Genomic DNA, 15,370 nt, shown 5'->3' with positions numbered 1-15,370 from the left:
CCCTTTCCCACGCTGCTCCTCTCCCCTGCTTTGCCCTGTTTTCCCCTTTTTTCCACCCTGCTCCTCTCTCCTCTGCCCTGTCCCCCCCCTTCTCTCCCTGCCCTGTCCTCCCTTTTCCCCCATCCTCTCCTCTCCCCGCTCCCGCACACCTCCGGTACGCGACATGACGCCGTCTCTCCGCGCACGGTTGGTTTGACCTTTCCCGGGACGACCTAGAGCGCGGCGATGGCCGAGGGGCTCCCGCGGGGCCCTCGCTCGGCGGCTCCTCTCAAACCAAACTTCAAGGCAGGCAGGCATTTCCCTTCCCAGCGAGACAGGGAATTCTGCAGGGGCATGAAGAGGCATGTTATTCCCACCCATTTGAGAGCACCCCCTGCCAGCTATGGGAGAGGCAAATCTCAGCAAGCAGCCCAAATTCCCTCTCGGAGATGGCGGTGGAGCAGGCATGGGGAGGCTCTGGTGAGTGCTGCCTGTCTCCTCTGCCAGGAACTTGTTTCTTGCTACCCCCCTGTGGGGTCTTTCTCTACCCAACTGTTGGGCACCAAAGCGGTGGGATTGCACCATCCATGAGCACCACCCAGCGCTGGGCTACCTCGAGCTCAGGGTTCCCCAGCCCTCCCCATGGCTCATGTCTCCACCAGTCCCTCATAAATGCTGGGGACGCAGCCACTCAGAGTGTGCCGCTCCCCATCTGTTTCCCTTCCCCTCTCGGCAGTGGGAAGTCTCTGGTCCCACCAGGAACGAAGCCCTGTGGTGGCTGCTGCTTTCAAGGATGTCTCCTTTCTAGGATGTTTCATTTCGGGTGTTAATTGCAAAGGAATCGCTCTCCTTCCTGCCAGTGGAGGGACAAGGTTCTTGGGGCAAACCTTGGGCAATACTGATATAATTCCAGGAGCATCTTGCTGCTGAGCTTCTTGCCTGGTCTGTCCAACTCCCACCCTTCCCAGCCGGATCCCACTACAAACAGCACAGCCCAGGCTCCATGGGGGAAAACCACCTTCTCCCAAGCCCACTGGAAATATTTACCATCAAAGCTTTACTTGAGCGAAGAGTTGGATGCAAACTTGGGCAGGAAGCAAATGCTTTCAGCACAACACGCCTTGCTTTGAGTCGCCTGATCACAACTGAGAAGTGCTGGCCCCAAACTGAAAACTCCGGCTGCTGAGAGCCAAGAAGACTTTGGCGGTGAGTGCGACTTCCCAGTGAGCGAAAGAATGGCTCCAGCAAAGCTCCCGAGCTTAATGAAATGTGGCCTTGGAGTAAGAACCCCGTTTTTTCAAGCCAGCCATGGGAAAAGAACCACCCTGGGGCAGAAAGCCCTGAGTTGTGGGGTGGTTCACATCCCTCATTTCAGATGCAAGCGTGCAGGATGATTTTTTTTTCCCCCATATGGCGAATCCCTCCTGGGCCACGGCTCAAACTAAGCTGAACTCCAGCAGAGCTGGCCCAGGCTCCTGCTGCCAGCTGCTCCAAAAGCTTCTGCAGAAGCAAAGGGGAAAGGGAAAGGTCCTGCAGGAGACCTTCCTGTAGGGCAAAGGCATTGAGATCCTGGGAAGCCAAACGGCAAAGTCCTGTTGTGAAACCTGCACCCCGCAGAGCCCTTCCATGTCTCCACAGAGGGTTTCAGCTGTGCTTCCCAGAGCCTCTTCCAAAGGGGAATTCTGCTTGATTCTGGGGCTCTGGCTCTTGGGATGAATTTCTGCTGATGCTGGAGGAAGACAGCCTGGAAATGGTGGCTGCGTGTGAGCCGAGGCTTCCTCTGATGTCACGGATGTAAAACACAGCCTTTACTACAACTCTCCCTGAGCGCCCTGGGATCTGCTCGGGGCTTGACAGCTATCCCTGGGGCTCTCCTTGGCTTCCCTAAACAGCAGATTCCAGGCCTTTTATAGGCAGCACCTGTTAGTTTCCGCCACCGGCAGCACTGCTGCAGGTGAAATTCCAGCAGGATTATTTTGGGGTTCTCTTGCCCATCGGCCTGTTCCTTCACTGAGTGACCATGGGGCTTCGGATGCCGGTGACCAGCTGCACGTTGTTTCTGGAGCACACAGCCATCCCAGAGCTCCTTATCCGGCTCCTTCAGAGGAAAAAAATCTATTTTTATCGGGAAGCATCTAAGCAGCCTCTCCTGAATTAAACCCCGGCCTCTCGCAATCTGTTCAGTATCGAATACTTCAAAAGGTGGAATATAGAAAAAAATGTGTCACCGACACGGAAAACTTGCACTGCAGTGAGAACTGGGATTATTTTGCTCCCAAATTAAACTGAATAACGGGAGGGAGGAAGGCTCTGCCAGATCGAGCTCCTGCCTCTGCTCTGGGCTTGGAAGTGCTCTGGGTCTGTACTGCAAGGGTGCTCCCACCTACATGGGAACTGTCAGGTGATGCTTTTCAGGGCTCTAAAACCCTTGGCTAATTCTGGAGTGTAGGATAGAGCAGATTACAGGGTCAGAGCACCTAAATTCCCCATGATCTTGGAGGCGAGAGGATCGTGCTCCCATTCCAGGTAGTTTGAAATCCAAGTCGAAGAAAATAGTGTCATTTGGTGGCAGGTGGGAGGCAGGTTTGCCCTGAAAGAGTGAAAAGTTGTGGTGTCCCACGTGCTTGTGGCATGGAGACCCCCAGCATCCCATTCCTAGTGCACAAGCCTGTTGTGAGCTGCTGGGAGGGGGCTCAGATGGGCTCCTGGTCCCATAGTTCTTGGGGCAAGAGCCCTGAAAGGGGAAGGAGGAGGGAAGGCATCTGCTGCATGCAAGGAGAAGCTGCGTTCAGGGGGAAAGAGGAAAGGAGCTTTGGTGGAAACTTTGCATTTTCTAACTTGCATGTTCTGGGGTTTTCTACCAACTTCCCCTTTGTGTTTTCCCATCCAGGGGGTGGGGGCATTGCTGGGCACTGCTGCAGGGGGTTGAGGTGGTTCTGAGCAGGCAGGGGCTCAGCTTGGTCCTGGTGTAGGGTGTTAGGTGCAGGCAAGAGGAGGAGAAGCCAGGTCTGCCTGGGGACTCCTGCTCCTGGGCTGAGAGGTGTGAGTGGGTCCTGTGGAGGTGTTACTGTGGTGGGTCATGGCTGGAGCTCATGTCATAGATCAGCAAACCCTGAACGGGGTGGTCTGAGCAGAGATGGGGGGGACTCTCTGAGGCGATGGCTCAGAACGGAACACACGGAAAAATACCCCAAAGCCCCATTTTAGTCCTGTCTGAGAGGCTGCCTGGAGCCACGAGGTGTTTTGTGCTGTGACCAGTGAAGCCTCAGGGGCAGGCAGCCCTGCCGGCAGCGCGAAGCCCTTTGTTCCCGATTCCTCTGGGAGCAGCAGCAGTCAGGAAAGCACCTCGCAGCCTGTCGCTGGACAACAGCACGCTCTGTGCCTGCTAATCCCTGGGCATGGGAGGCAGACAGGGTGCTCGCACGCCGCTGCCCGGCGAGGAGGGAACGTGGGCTGGGTGACGTGGAATGCATACAGACCATCCACATTCCTACAAATCTGGGCTCTGGGAGAGGCGTGCCTCCTGCCTGCAGGTATAAATCCCTGTGGTCTCAGGAAGGCAGGACCCTCGTGCCAAGGCAGTGGGGAGCCCGTGCTGCACACCAGGTGTGGCAGCCAGCCACGGGCAGGGCACCTGGCCACGCTCAGCTCAATGTCCCAGTGCTCAGGTGGATGTTTCTCTGAGACCCATTGCTGCAAACAAAAAATGAGCTTTGGGGTTGAGCAATGCCCAACCTGACCATGCTCTGGTATCAGGGGTCAGCTCTGGGGCCCCAAAGTAGGCACTTCCCCAGCTCAGCCCCTTGGCATGCCACCTGCCTTGTGGGGAGATGGACAGATGGAGAGAGGGAGGATGAAGAGGAGGCACTCAGCTCGCTCAGGTTGGGCTAAGCTGGGCAGCACAGGCAGTTCCCCCTGGTGCAGGGGACCCTAAAGGGGACATGGGGGGTCACCACCCCCCAGGAAGTTGCTTTTACAGCGGATTGCAGAGGGGAGCAACAAGCAATGTGCTCATCATGGGGCACAAAGCCCGTGTGGTGGGGAGGAGGCCTGGCCCCCTGCTCCTGTGGGCACACACAGGGCACAGGACCCTGACTGTACTGCAGTGCTACCTGCTAATGGTTTTCTCAATTTGGTGGAGTGAGCACTTGGCATTGTGACCCCCCCGGGTGCATGTAGGGGCTGGGGGATCTGTGCAGTTGTTGGCTGGGGGTGCCAGTCCCGGTGCCCAGGGCAGCCCAGTCCCTGCCTGCATCACATCCTCATGTAGGGGCTCATCGAGAGGCGGATGATGTGATGGTGCTTCTGTGCTTTCGAACTTCCTCCATGTGTTTCTCAACCACTTCTTGTGGAAGGTCTGGGGGCAGCAGGCGATGGGGAAGCTCAGGAGATGCAGAAGTTCAGGAGATGCCACAGCAGCAGATCCAGCAGCGTGTGCCCAGTGTCAGCACCGTGCTCAGAACAAGGAGTGCATGAGGCCTATGCTCCAGGGCTGCTCCCCATGATTTGGGTGTCACTTGAGAAGCCCAGGGTCACCTCACAGATGGCCAGACTGCCACTGCTTGGATGCAAGACCAAGTCTCAGACTGAACGACACATCTGGACATGACACAAAACAGCTCCGTCCTTCTGTGTTTGTTTTATGGGAAAAACGTGTTCTGGTGTCAAGTGCTGCTGCCACGTTAACCCTGATGTGCCTTTGAAGGGAAACACCGAGGGCTGAAGGTTTTGGCTGGGGATGTTGTGGACTAAAAAAGCAAAAAAACTAACTGAAGGAGTCTAGAGATACTGCTTGTGGTAATTCTGACCATTGGGATCAAGTAATTCCACACATTGAGGAACAGCAGGAACATCTGTGGGTACGGCACATACTGCTGAGAGTCAGAAGGGATTAACAGCTGCCAAAAATTAGCTCTGGTCTCTGTGGGAGCCAGCTGTGGCCTGAGGAGTCAGAGCAGCTTGTCCTACAGTGGGTCCTCCTGGGAGCATCCAGCTGGAGATTGTGTCCCAAAGGCAGCTTTGGCAGGAGTCACTGCCCTGGGTTTCCCTGAAAGGAGGTTGTAGCCAAGTTGGAGTCATTCTTCTCTCCTGAGTAGCAAGTGACAGCTCAAGAGGAGATGGCTCCAAGTTGCACTAGTGGAGGTTTAGTTTGGATATTGGGGAAAATTTTTTCACTAAAAGGGTGGTCAAACCCTGGCACAGGCTACCCAGGGCAGTAGTGGGGTCACTATCCCTGAAGGGATTTAAAAGACATGGAGATGAGGACTTGGGGATATGGTTTAGTCATTGGCTTGGTAGTGCTCTGTTAATGGTTGTACTCAGTGATCTTAGAGGGTTTTTCCAACCTAAAGGATTCTGTGATTCCATGATTCTGGTGTGAGGGATGTGGGGTGCTGGTCCATGTGCTCCCCACACTGCTCAGTGTTACCTTCTCAAAGGCAACAGTCTCTGTGTGACCATGACACCAGCTCTGGGTGCCACTGCCAGCTCTGGGGCTGCAGTGGTGAGCCCTGTTGTCAGCAGGTGGATCTAACTGGTTTCCTCCCTTCTTTCCCCACGTGGCTTAAAAATGTTGTGACCAGTGTTGAAATCTTACTGAATTTGTTTGCAATAACTCTACTGGCATGGGAAGCACTGACAAAATTAACCCCTGGGTAACCCATGGATGTGTAGTGGGGATCATCTGGGACGTGTCTGTCTGCTGGAGGTGCGGCACGGGCAGCTGGATTAGGGAGTATTGGTGTGGAGATGCTCTGAGATGGCTCCTTGTGGTTGATGCTGAGCAGGAATGGTGCCTGCTTGGCAGGCACTGGTGATGGGGGTGGCTGTGCTCCCCTGGCATCACCAGGGCTGGGATTCCATACAGAAGTGAGACAGATTCAGGGCAGAAAACACAGTGTCACACTGGTGAGGGGCACTCTTTGGAGTGCCTTGTTTTGTGCCCTTGTTTCTCCTGGCTGACAAAGCCAGGTGGCCGTGGGAGGCAGCCCAGAGGCGTGGGCAGCTGGGATTTGCTCCATGATTTAGCCATACAGAGCATGGCAGCCACTCACCGAGCAAAGCTCCATTCGGCTCCACTGCTGAGCACTGTGGGCAGAGCACTGTGCCCATAACCACACCCTCTGCGCCGGGCTCCCTGGCGTGAGGACCTTGTGACCCGTGGTCCCTGCTAACACAGTGGGGTGCTCAGCGTGTCCCAGGACTGGGAGAACAATGGGGCATCTGGATGTGCAGTGACAGCTGAGACTCGGTCTGGTTTTTCCCCAGGTGCAGGTGCCCAGGGGGGTCAGGACTTCAAGGTCCACCAGCCCCAGGACAAAGTGTCGGTGAAAGCGGGGGAGACGCTCACCCTGAACTGCACCCTGTCTGGATTCAGTGAACTTGGTCCTGTGAAGTGGCTGAAGGGCTGGGGCAGTGGGAACAAGACCATCTATGCAGACACGGTCTTTGCTCCCCGTGTGACGAGAGCCGTGAACGGGTCAGACACAGACTTCACCATCCACATCAGGGATGTTCAGCCCGAGGATGTCGGCACCTATTACTGCGTGAAGTTCACCAAGTCCCTGAGCGGTGGGGATGTGGTGTTTCAGCGTGGACCTGGCACAGAGGTGTCTGTGCTTGGTGAGTGGGGAATCCCAGAGCAGCTCCTGGGGGGAGCCAGCCCAGCCCAGCCCAGTCGGCTCTGCTCAGGGTGAGCAGGGATGGGGAGGGGGCTCTGGGGGCTGGTCCCAGGAGAGGATGCCATGGGCCATCCCTATGTCCTGCTCCCTGCAAACCTGGGGCTGGGCAGGGGGACAAAGTCTGACAGCCCTGTGCTTCTCCCCACAGCCCAACCCTCCCCCCCGATCGTGTCCGGGCCCAACCAGAGAGCAGGGCCGGGGCAATCGGTGGCTTTCAACTGCACGGCTGGAGGGTTCTTTCCCAGAGACATCAGCGTGAAATGGTTCAAGGACAGGGCCCCCATCTCATCTCAGCTGCCCCAGGTCACTGAATGGCGGGAGAAATCCTACAACATGTCCAGCAGTGTGACAGTGGTCCTAGGGGAGGGTGATGTCCCCTCACGGCTCATCTGTGAGGTGCAGCACTCTGCGTCACAGACCCTGCTGCGGGGGATGTACCAGCTCAACAGAGTCCTGAGAGGTGAGGGCTGGGGCACTTGTGCTGGGGTGTCCTGCTCCTGTGGGCCTGGGGCTCCTGGAGTGGGTACAGTGGGTCATGGGGTGGGGACAGGGCACCCTGCGGGCAGCAGAGCCGGGGATGTCAGACACCAGGCACTGCCTCTCTTCCCAGTTTCCCCCAGTGTGGATGTGAGCCCTGACCAGACGAGCCCCATTGAGCTGAACAAGACCGTGAAATTCACCTGCCACGTGAAGGGCTTTTACCCAGCAAACGTGGCTGTTTCCTGGCTGGAGAACGGGATGAAGATGAAGGTGCAGAACGACTCCCGGCCATCGCTGTTGCGCCAGGGCTTGTTGGAGCTGAGGAGCCAGGTGGAGGTGCAAGCGACAGAGGAGAGGAATGGGTCCGTGTTCACCTGCCTGGTGGTACATGACGGTCAGGCCCCTGTCAACCAGTCAGCCATCCTGTGGATTGCCAGCCCGGATGAGAAGGGACCAAGCAAGTGGTCCCAGATAAATAGTGGTGCGTCAAAGCTGGGTGGGGTGCCTGCCAGGGTGGCTGTATGGTGTAACCCCCTGAGAAAGCTCAAAGCCCCATCAAAATCTGGTTGAAGGACCAAATCTCTGTACCAGGGGGATGGAGGGTGTGATAGTGGCCGGCATCAAGCTGTCCTCCTTGGGGCTTCATGTGTAAGTGGGCCAACCCCAGCTGTGAGTCTGCAGGGACTGGGGGTACCAGGTTCTTGTGCCATGGTGACCTTTTCATTGATGTTTCAGGCAATTTGCTCATCTATGTTGTGGTGGCCGTGGTCTGCTTGGTGCTGGCCCTGCTGGTGGCTGCAATTCTGTACCTCATCCGGACAAAGCAGATCAAGGGTAAGGGAGCTGAGTGTGTGGCAGGGAGGCAGCTGTTCCCAAGCTCCTCCTTTCTCTCTCTCACATTAGTGCTTGGACAATTCCTGGTGGCTCCTACCCAGTGGGATGATGGATAGAGGTACCCTGGCTATTTGCAGGCAGCAGAGAAAGCTCTGCTTGGTCTGACCCCTGCCCTCTCCTGCAGGGAATGAAGTGAAACTCCAGGGAAATGTAGGCACTTGCCTCTGAGAAGAGATGTGTCCTTGCCCTTGTAGGAGTCTCTGCTCCATGCCTGGGGAAATGTGGGGGGTTATGTTGTTTCCTGGATTATTTCTTTCCTAAACTACTTTTCTTCCAGCAGGTAAAAGCTCACCAACTGCCAGGTGAGTGCAGATCTCCTCTAGTCACCGGGTATCCTGTGGGCACTCCGAGCGGGACACCTCTAGGATTGGGACAGAGCTGGATCCCCAAAACTTGTGAAAGGGAAGGCATGAGCATGGGCTCTGCCCATCTCCCTGGCTGGGGTTCTGCCCCCATGGTGATTTTTGGCTTGTGGTGGGGCTGAGCAGGCATGTGGGAGCTGGTCTCTGGCCAGCAGAGAGGCAGCTGGACCAACACATGAGCAAACACTCAGGACCCATCCTGCTGGGTGCAGCTGCAAGGTCCTCAGTTTGCATCTGACCTCCCCAGCTGCTCCATCAGCAGGGAAGAGGCAACAGGGAACTCAGTCTCTCTGTCTGGCTTTTTTCCCCCTTCCAGGTTACATGAACCGGAGAAGAGCAGCGAGGCCACGATGCAGGTGGGTCCATTCACCCTGGGGCTGTGGAGGGAGAGTGGCTGAGAGACACCGGAGATGGGAGCAGAGGGTGGTGGTTCCCCTGTGAAACATCTCAGTGTCTCCAGTGGAGGGTGGTGGTTCCCCAGTGAAACCTCTTGGTGTCTCCACACTGTGGCTGGAGATGGAAGAGAAGCTGCCCCAGGAATGGGGTAGCCACTTCCCAGCATCTTTCCTGCCTTCGCCCTCCCTCCTCCTCCTCCTCCCAGTAAAGTCTGGGTTTGTGCTGCCTGGAGAACCAGCTGTGCGATAGCCAGCCAGGCTATTTGTGGAGTTATTTTGCATTTGGTGACGCAGCTGTGAGCTAAATCGTGATCAGCAGCAATCTGTCCATCCCACCCAGGCTCTACCAGCTCCCTCGTGGGCATCGCTGGGCAGGCTGGCCCTGCTGGGACAGGGTGATGGAGCGGCTTCAGTGGTGGCTCTGGCATTGTGGCAGTGGTGCTGAAGCCCATCCCTACCAGGGCAGGGTGACAGGGTGGCTCATGATTTGAAGCTGTAGCATGGGGTAGAGCATGGCTGCAGGATGGTGGCTGCTGGCGTTGTTCCCCCTGTACAAGCAGGGGGACTGAGGTGTCCTGAGACAAGCTGCAGTGGGATTGATTCCAGCATGGAGCTGTGGGTTGGCGAGTGGGTGGTGGGTACAGGGAGGTCTTGGCTTGTCCTCCCAGAGGAGGAACTCTTGATGTCTCCTACAGGAATCCGACCCCAACAACCTGACCTATGCAGACCTGAACTTCGACAAGGAGAGGAAGACCATCCGCCGCATGGTGGAGATGGGCCAGCAGTCAGAGTACGCCTGCATCCAGACCAACCAGGCACCCAACGGCGACGACAACCTCACCTACGCCGACCTGGACATGGTGCACCTCAGCAAGGCACCCAAGCGGCCGGCCCCGCGCCCCGAGGAGGCCAGCTCCGAGTACGCCAGCGTCCAGATCCCCAGGAAGTGAGCAGTGGCTGCTGGGACCCCCTGTCCCGTGGGGGGCAGCTCTGCTCCTCCCTGGAGGGTTCTCTTGGAAGCACTGGGAGTGATGTGAAGATGTGCTGCGGTACCTGTGTTTTAGGATGGAAGTGGAGCCCGCAATACTGTGGTGGTCATCTCCCATCCACAGAGACCTGATTTTTGGGGCCAGCTTGGTCTTAGGGCTGCCCGCTCCACCCCCTTGGGACCCCCCCTGGGGGTCGCTCAGCCTCAGTGTGCGGGGTTTGCCCACGAGCGGGTTCAGCCAGCAGAGCAGCAGCTCTCTGGGAAGCTCCAGCTGGGCTGAGGGGACAGGTACAGTGCCTCCACACCAGCTCTCATGGGGATGCCACTGCCTGGCCCACGGCTCCCCGGGACCAGCAGGGCCCCCCACACTGCCTTCTGGGGCTCTGCCACCACGCCTGGACACCACACTCTGGCTTTAAAGGAAGGACCAAAGTGTCCGCCTCTCTTCCCAAGTGTCCCTTCTGCGGGACCTCGGTCTCGCCCCAAGGCCAAGAGGCTGGAAGGCCATCGAGCCGAGCCCCCACCCTGCTGTCCAGGGGGGCTCCAGGTCTGGCTCCCCATCACCAAGTATCCTTCTCATCATCATCATCTTCCTCTGCACAGCCTTGCCCTGCACCGGGACCCACCAGCACTGCCCCAGGCTTGTACAAAGCGTGCGGGGTCCCCCCAGCCTGGCTCCCCCCGGGAGCTCCCCGCAGGTACCATGTAACATGTTTTGACTGTTTGACATGTAACTGTTAATTTTTAGAGCTGAACCCCCCTGATGTTTTTGTGTTGTACGTGGGTGTACTGCTGTGTACTTAACACTAGAATAAGATGTGCGAGATTAAGACCGAGGCCTCAGTAAAAAGACCCTCCAACCCCTACAGAGTTTATAAGAGACTTACATGCCCCAACCCCCAGCTCTGTTTTGGGGGCCAGGCAGGTTCCCCCCAGGCCACTTGTGGGGACAAATGTCTTCCATGTGCCCCCTCTTTGGGCCAACATGCGGGGTCTCACCCTGTGTTGGCTCCTGCAGCAGAGGAAATGTGTGGGGCTGCCCCCCTGGCTGCTGGCAGGGGGCTGGGGGGAGCTGGAGGTGCTTTGGGAGCGATGTGACTGCTTGTACAGATTTTTTTTTGTTTCTTTTTTTTTTTCTTTTTGCTTGCAAGATATTTTTATAATAAAAGTGAAAAGTCCTGTGCTGCTCCCCCACATCAGCGTGTCCCTGTGCTCAGGGAGGCCACCTTGTCACCTGCCCTGGGGGTGCAGCGTGGGGGTCTGTGTGTCCTGCAGCAAAAAGGAAAGGGAGGGGGTTTATCCTGCACAGCCCTGCAATGTGCTGTGGGAAGAGGAAGGCAGGAGGCTGAGCCTGGGATGGGGGCTCTCATACTGGTGCTTCCCTGGGCAGCATGAGGGAGGGCAGCAGTGGACAGGGGCAAGGACTGGTCAGGGTCTGGCCCTGCTGCATCTTTGGGTGACCCCTGTTCCCTGGGAGCTGAACTGGAGCTGGGGTGCCCAAAGTGGGGTGCAGGCAGGGCTGGGTGCTGGCTGCAACCTGTGCTGCGGGTGAGCTGAGCATGCCAGTGCTCTGCAGTGACCTCCTCCCTTTCCCACCCTGGAGCTGGCAGCCTGGCCGTGTCTGGGACACAAGATGTATCTCACTGGAGCCAGGAACTGTAGTGTGAGGTTATGAAGAAGTTCAAAACGGAAGTTGCTGCCCAGGCTGGGCTTCCTCAGTACTGTGCTGCTGCTGGTGGGGTCACACGTGAGCACTAAAGGGGCAGTGTGCCCACTCCCCTTGGCATGACTGCCTTTGCTGGAGCAGCAGCTGTGATTCCCAAGGGAGCCTCCCCTGGGTGCTGCTGCAGGAGGTACCCTGCCAGCACCCTGCATGCCCCTATACCACGCTGAGCATGCCTGCCCTTTCTCAGCTGGGGTGGCCCTGTCACCCCCAGGACATGGCTCCAAGGGGGCATGGGGTCCCACGTTCCCTTCGGCACCCATGGCACAGGAAGGGGACCACTGTGTGCTGCCTGCAGGTCTCACAGGTGGCACCACTGACACCCAGTCCAGCCCCAAACTTGGGGTGCACGGTCCCTTCATGCCAAGGGCTTGCTCTGCCCCATGGAGAACGCTCAGCACCCGGCATGGCTTCGGCTTCATTGACATCTGCCTTTTATTGACTGCAGGGGGAGTTGGGTGTTGGGGTGTGGGGCTGGCCCTGCCTCTGGGGTTGTTCTTGGAGGGGCAGCCCAGGGGCACCAGGAGGGCGTTGGGGTGGGTGGGACACGGTGAGCAGCTCGGGGAGGGGAGTCAGGGTTGGGCTCAGCACCGCTTGAGCACCCGGTGACAGGGCTGTGGTACCCCCAGCCACCTCTGCCCACAGCCATGGGAGCTACCTCCCTGATCCTTCCCGGTGCTCAGAGGCCGCTGCCCTGTACATCAGCTATGATGATTTCCAGACCCTGCTGCTACACTTTAGCAGCCACAGGAGAATGGAGGATACATGTTTCCAGCAGTTTGCCCCCAGGAGCCCTGGGGCTGGATCACGGCCACACCGCCAGCAGCCAGAGGGGTGGCACTGTCCCCTCCATGCACAGAGTCCCTAAGGGATGGGCAGGTGAACCAGAGAGGGACAACTGGGGATGGGACCCATGGTTCACTGGGGGAATGAGACAGGGATGACTCCAACCACGCCGGGCTGGGCAGGGGACAGGGCTGAGGTCGACGGAGCAGTCGGGGCTGGCAGCGTGGGGACTGTGGTGCTGTCGTCCCACGCCTGGCTCTATAGGTCCAAGACCTCCCCTGAGTAGGCGCTGGGGTCCTCGTCAGACCGCGTGATCACCTTGAACTGCCGCCGCAGGAAGCCCCCGTAGCGCTTCTGATTGTCCCACTTGAGCTTGGGCCGGATGCGGCGCATGAAGCCGCCGTAACGCTTGTGCAGCTGCGCCAGCTCCTGCCCCTCGGGCCCGGCACTCGTAGGCTCCTCGCTCCCTTCACCTGCTGGCCCCAGCCCCGGGTAGTCCTCGGGGGCTGCCCGCTCCTCTGGCTTGTGGCCGAAGCCCACGAACTTCTTGGTGAGGCCGCCCTTGCTGTGGGCGTTCTCGCGGAGCAGGGACAGCAGCTTCCCCTTGGACATCTTCTTCATGAAGCCCCCGTAGCGCTTGGCCAGTGCCAGTGGCTGCTCCCCGGGACCCAGCTCCTGCTCCAGCTCTGCCTTGTTCTCCTCCACCTCCAGTGGTGATGGGTCTGTCCCTTCAACCAGGGCCACCAGCGGGGCCAGGAGCGCCAGTGCCTTCCTGCACATCTCCCACTCGGGGCCAGGTGGCAAGGAGCCCTGGCATTCCCATAGGCACATCTGCAAGATAGCAGCCACAGCGGTCCCAGGTACTCAGGGTGACCTTCCACCCCATCTTCTTTCCACTCCACCCTGGGGATGCCCCCACCCCAAGCCCAGGGGTCCATGCCCACCATGCTGCACAGCTCTGTGAGGAGCCAAAACTTGCACATCCCCAGCACCCCGGGGTGCCCATGACCACCCCCCAGGTGCCACCATGCACCCACAACACCCCATTGCCATGACCACCCTGCTTCATATCTGCACAGGGCCAGCACTCACCAGGGGCCGGACGCTGCTCTCAGTGCCATGGGTCTGGGCTGCGCAGAGGGAACACTGGGTGACACAGTCAGCAGATGCCACCGCAGCCAGGGACAGGCAGAGTGCCAGTGCCAGTGCCCACCTTGCCATCTCACCCTGCAGCCACTGCCTAGGGAAGGGGAGACAGCACAGAGCCCGTCACCTTCCCTGTGCTGGCTCTGGGAGACCCACCACTGCTCCATGGGCTCTGGGCACCCACCACTTCCACCTGTGAGCTGCTCCTGGGAACACACACAGGGACCTGTGCCTGTGCCCTCCCTGTGAGAGTTACCTCCAGGCACTGCTCCTGGGTCCCAGGCCAGGAGAGAGGGGACAGGAGTGACTCGTAAGGACACTACAGGATGCAATCCCTTACCCCTGCTGCAGCCTGGTCCCTGGCACAAGCCCTGGGCCACAGCCAGGCCCTCAGGGCCACCAAGGTCACTGGGGGGCAGAGCCACCATCGCATCCCATCCCATCTGACTCCATCCCCTCTCTCCTCTCTATCCCTCTTATCATAACATTAGAAAGAAAAGTGCCTTTTTTCTCTAGTGCTGTGTTTCTCTGTGATACTGCAATTGCCACATCTGTGTAGTGTGGAGGGATGAATCACCAGCTCTTCCCCTTGGCCTTGGGGAATAGAACCACAGCAACCGGAGCTGTGGTGGGAAGGGGAAGGGGTGATGCCATCACCCAGTATGGACTCACTCCAGGCTGCTGTACCCCACACCAGTGCAGCCTCATCTCTCCTCCCTCCCACCCACCAACTCTGCTGGGCTGGTGCATCAGGAGGGAGGGGGGAAAAACCTGGATTTTGGCTTCAAGCCTACCTGCAAGCCCTGATTGCTGTCCTGCAGCCGCCTGGGAGCTGTGACGGAGCCTCTGGCATCCGTGGGTGAGGCCAGGGAGGGCTGAGAGAGGGGCTCAGCTGAGAGAGGGGCTCTCCAGGTGGCAGTGCTCAGCCAGACCCTGGATGAGGCTGGAGGGGCCAGTGCCAACCTCCGTTCAGGATCACGGTGCCACCAGGACCACGAGGGCCCCGGGAGTAAGAGCCAACCCCAAAGGGGTGCGCTGGCTGCAAACCCCTGCCTGCCTCCGTGGCTGCTTTTATCTGGGGTGGGAAGACATGACCCAGAGGGATCTGTTACACATTAATGACGCATATTAGAGACTATTGTGTTCTCCAGCAGTAGCTGCTAATGTACTGTAATTGGTACTGATGAAGAAATGTTAATGCCACAGTATTAATTCACGCTAGATTAAAATTTAATTTGAATTATCTGCACCATCGTGCGTCGAGCTGTCTGCATTCCTTGGCTGCGCTGCCACCGGCTCCGTGCACCCCCCCCAGTGCCCTGGCAGCACGGCAGGGACCACAATGAGCATGGTGGGACCTCACCCAGCCCTCACTGCGGAGACACAGAGACGGTCCCCTTATTGCCTCGGAGCCACTGAGACAGCACCAAGGAGCGAGGACCTGCTGGCCGCACAGGTAGGTGCCAGCTGCAGCACCGGGAGGAATGAAGCTCCCAAAAATAGCTACCAGCTGCTTCCCAGCAGCCCCACCGGGAACATTTTTTTCCTTTTTTTTTCCACCTCCTTCCCCTCCCTTGCCCTGCCGTGCTCCTCTGCTGCCGATGTGGGTGACGCCAGAGTAGCGGGAATGTTCACTCCGTGCCGGGAACAAGCTGCCAGTGAGAGTGGCACTGCACAGCTCACTCCCCTGGCACTCTGAACACGGTGTCCTGCTGAGAACCCTGTCCTGCTGCTGCAGAAGGAGGATTTCACAGCACTCAGGGGAGCTGCAGCTCTCCGGGCACAGTGTGTCCAAGGACACCCCGAGACACCCCACAGCAAATGTACCGTGTCCAGGTGGGTCCAGGCAGTTCTCTGCCTGCTCCTGCGGCTGGGAGGGGGGAACTGGCAAAATGGGAGTAGGAAAAGGGGAGGAAAACAAAGGGCTTTGGACAATA

At 58.3% G+C, this 15,370-nt stretch overlaps 2 protein-coding genes across 5 annotated transcripts in view; one reads left to right on the top strand and one right to left on the bottom strand.

Annotated features, from left to right (window-relative positions):
• LOC113948555 (tyrosine-protein phosphatase non-receptor type substrate 1-like) overlaps window positions 1-10,610 on the top strand; it is a 26,660-nt gene extending 16,050 nt beyond the window's left edge. The window contains exons 2-8 of one of the 4 annotated variants that reach the window (XM_027646238.1): window positions 6,247-6,600; window positions 6,808-7,119; window positions 7,270-7,620; window positions 7,875-7,973; window positions 8,314-8,335; window positions 8,712-8,751; window positions 9,486-10,610. In XM_027646238.1, coding sequence (XP_027502039.1) covers window positions 6,247-6,600; window positions 6,808-7,119; window positions 7,270-7,620; window positions 7,875-7,973; window positions 8,314-8,335; window positions 8,712-8,751; window positions 9,486-9,740 — 1,433 coding nt within the window. In that variant the 3' untranslated portion in view covers window positions 9,741-10,610. Of the gene's footprint in view, window positions 1-6,246; window positions 6,601-6,807; window positions 7,120-7,269; window positions 7,621-7,874; window positions 7,974-8,310; window positions 8,336-8,711; window positions 8,752-9,485 lie in introns of all 4 variants that reach the window. The other 3 variants (XM_027646236.1, XM_027646240.1, XM_027646237.1) reach the window with 3 other exon arrangements.
• A 1,302-nt stretch (window positions 10,611-11,912) lies between these two features.
• The window catches only part of PDYN (prodynorphin), a 4,641-nt gene continuing 1,183 nt past the window's right edge, over window positions 11,913-15,370 (bottom strand). Inside the window, exons 2-3 of the mRNA XM_027646256.1 lie at window positions 13,380-13,527; window positions 11,913-13,118 (exon numbers count right to left, since the gene is read on the bottom strand). Of these exons, the coding sequence (XP_027502057.1) occupies window positions 12,546-13,118; window positions 13,380-13,508 (702 nt within the window). The 5' untranslated portion in view covers window positions 13,509-13,527 and the 3' untranslated portion in view covers window positions 11,913-12,545. The remainder of the gene's footprint in view (window positions 13,119-13,379; window positions 13,528-15,370) is intronic.

This window comes from Corapipo altera, unplaced genomic scaffold, assembly GCF_003945725.1.
Source record: "Corapipo altera isolate COAL_440 unplaced genomic scaffold, ASM394572v1 64, whole genome shotgun sequence".
NCBI lineage: Eukaryota > Metazoa > Chordata > Aves > Passeriformes > Pipridae > Corapipo > Corapipo altera.
The sequence above is the reverse complement of the archived record's forward strand: the minus strand, read 5'-3'. Positions and strand labels throughout refer to the sequence as shown.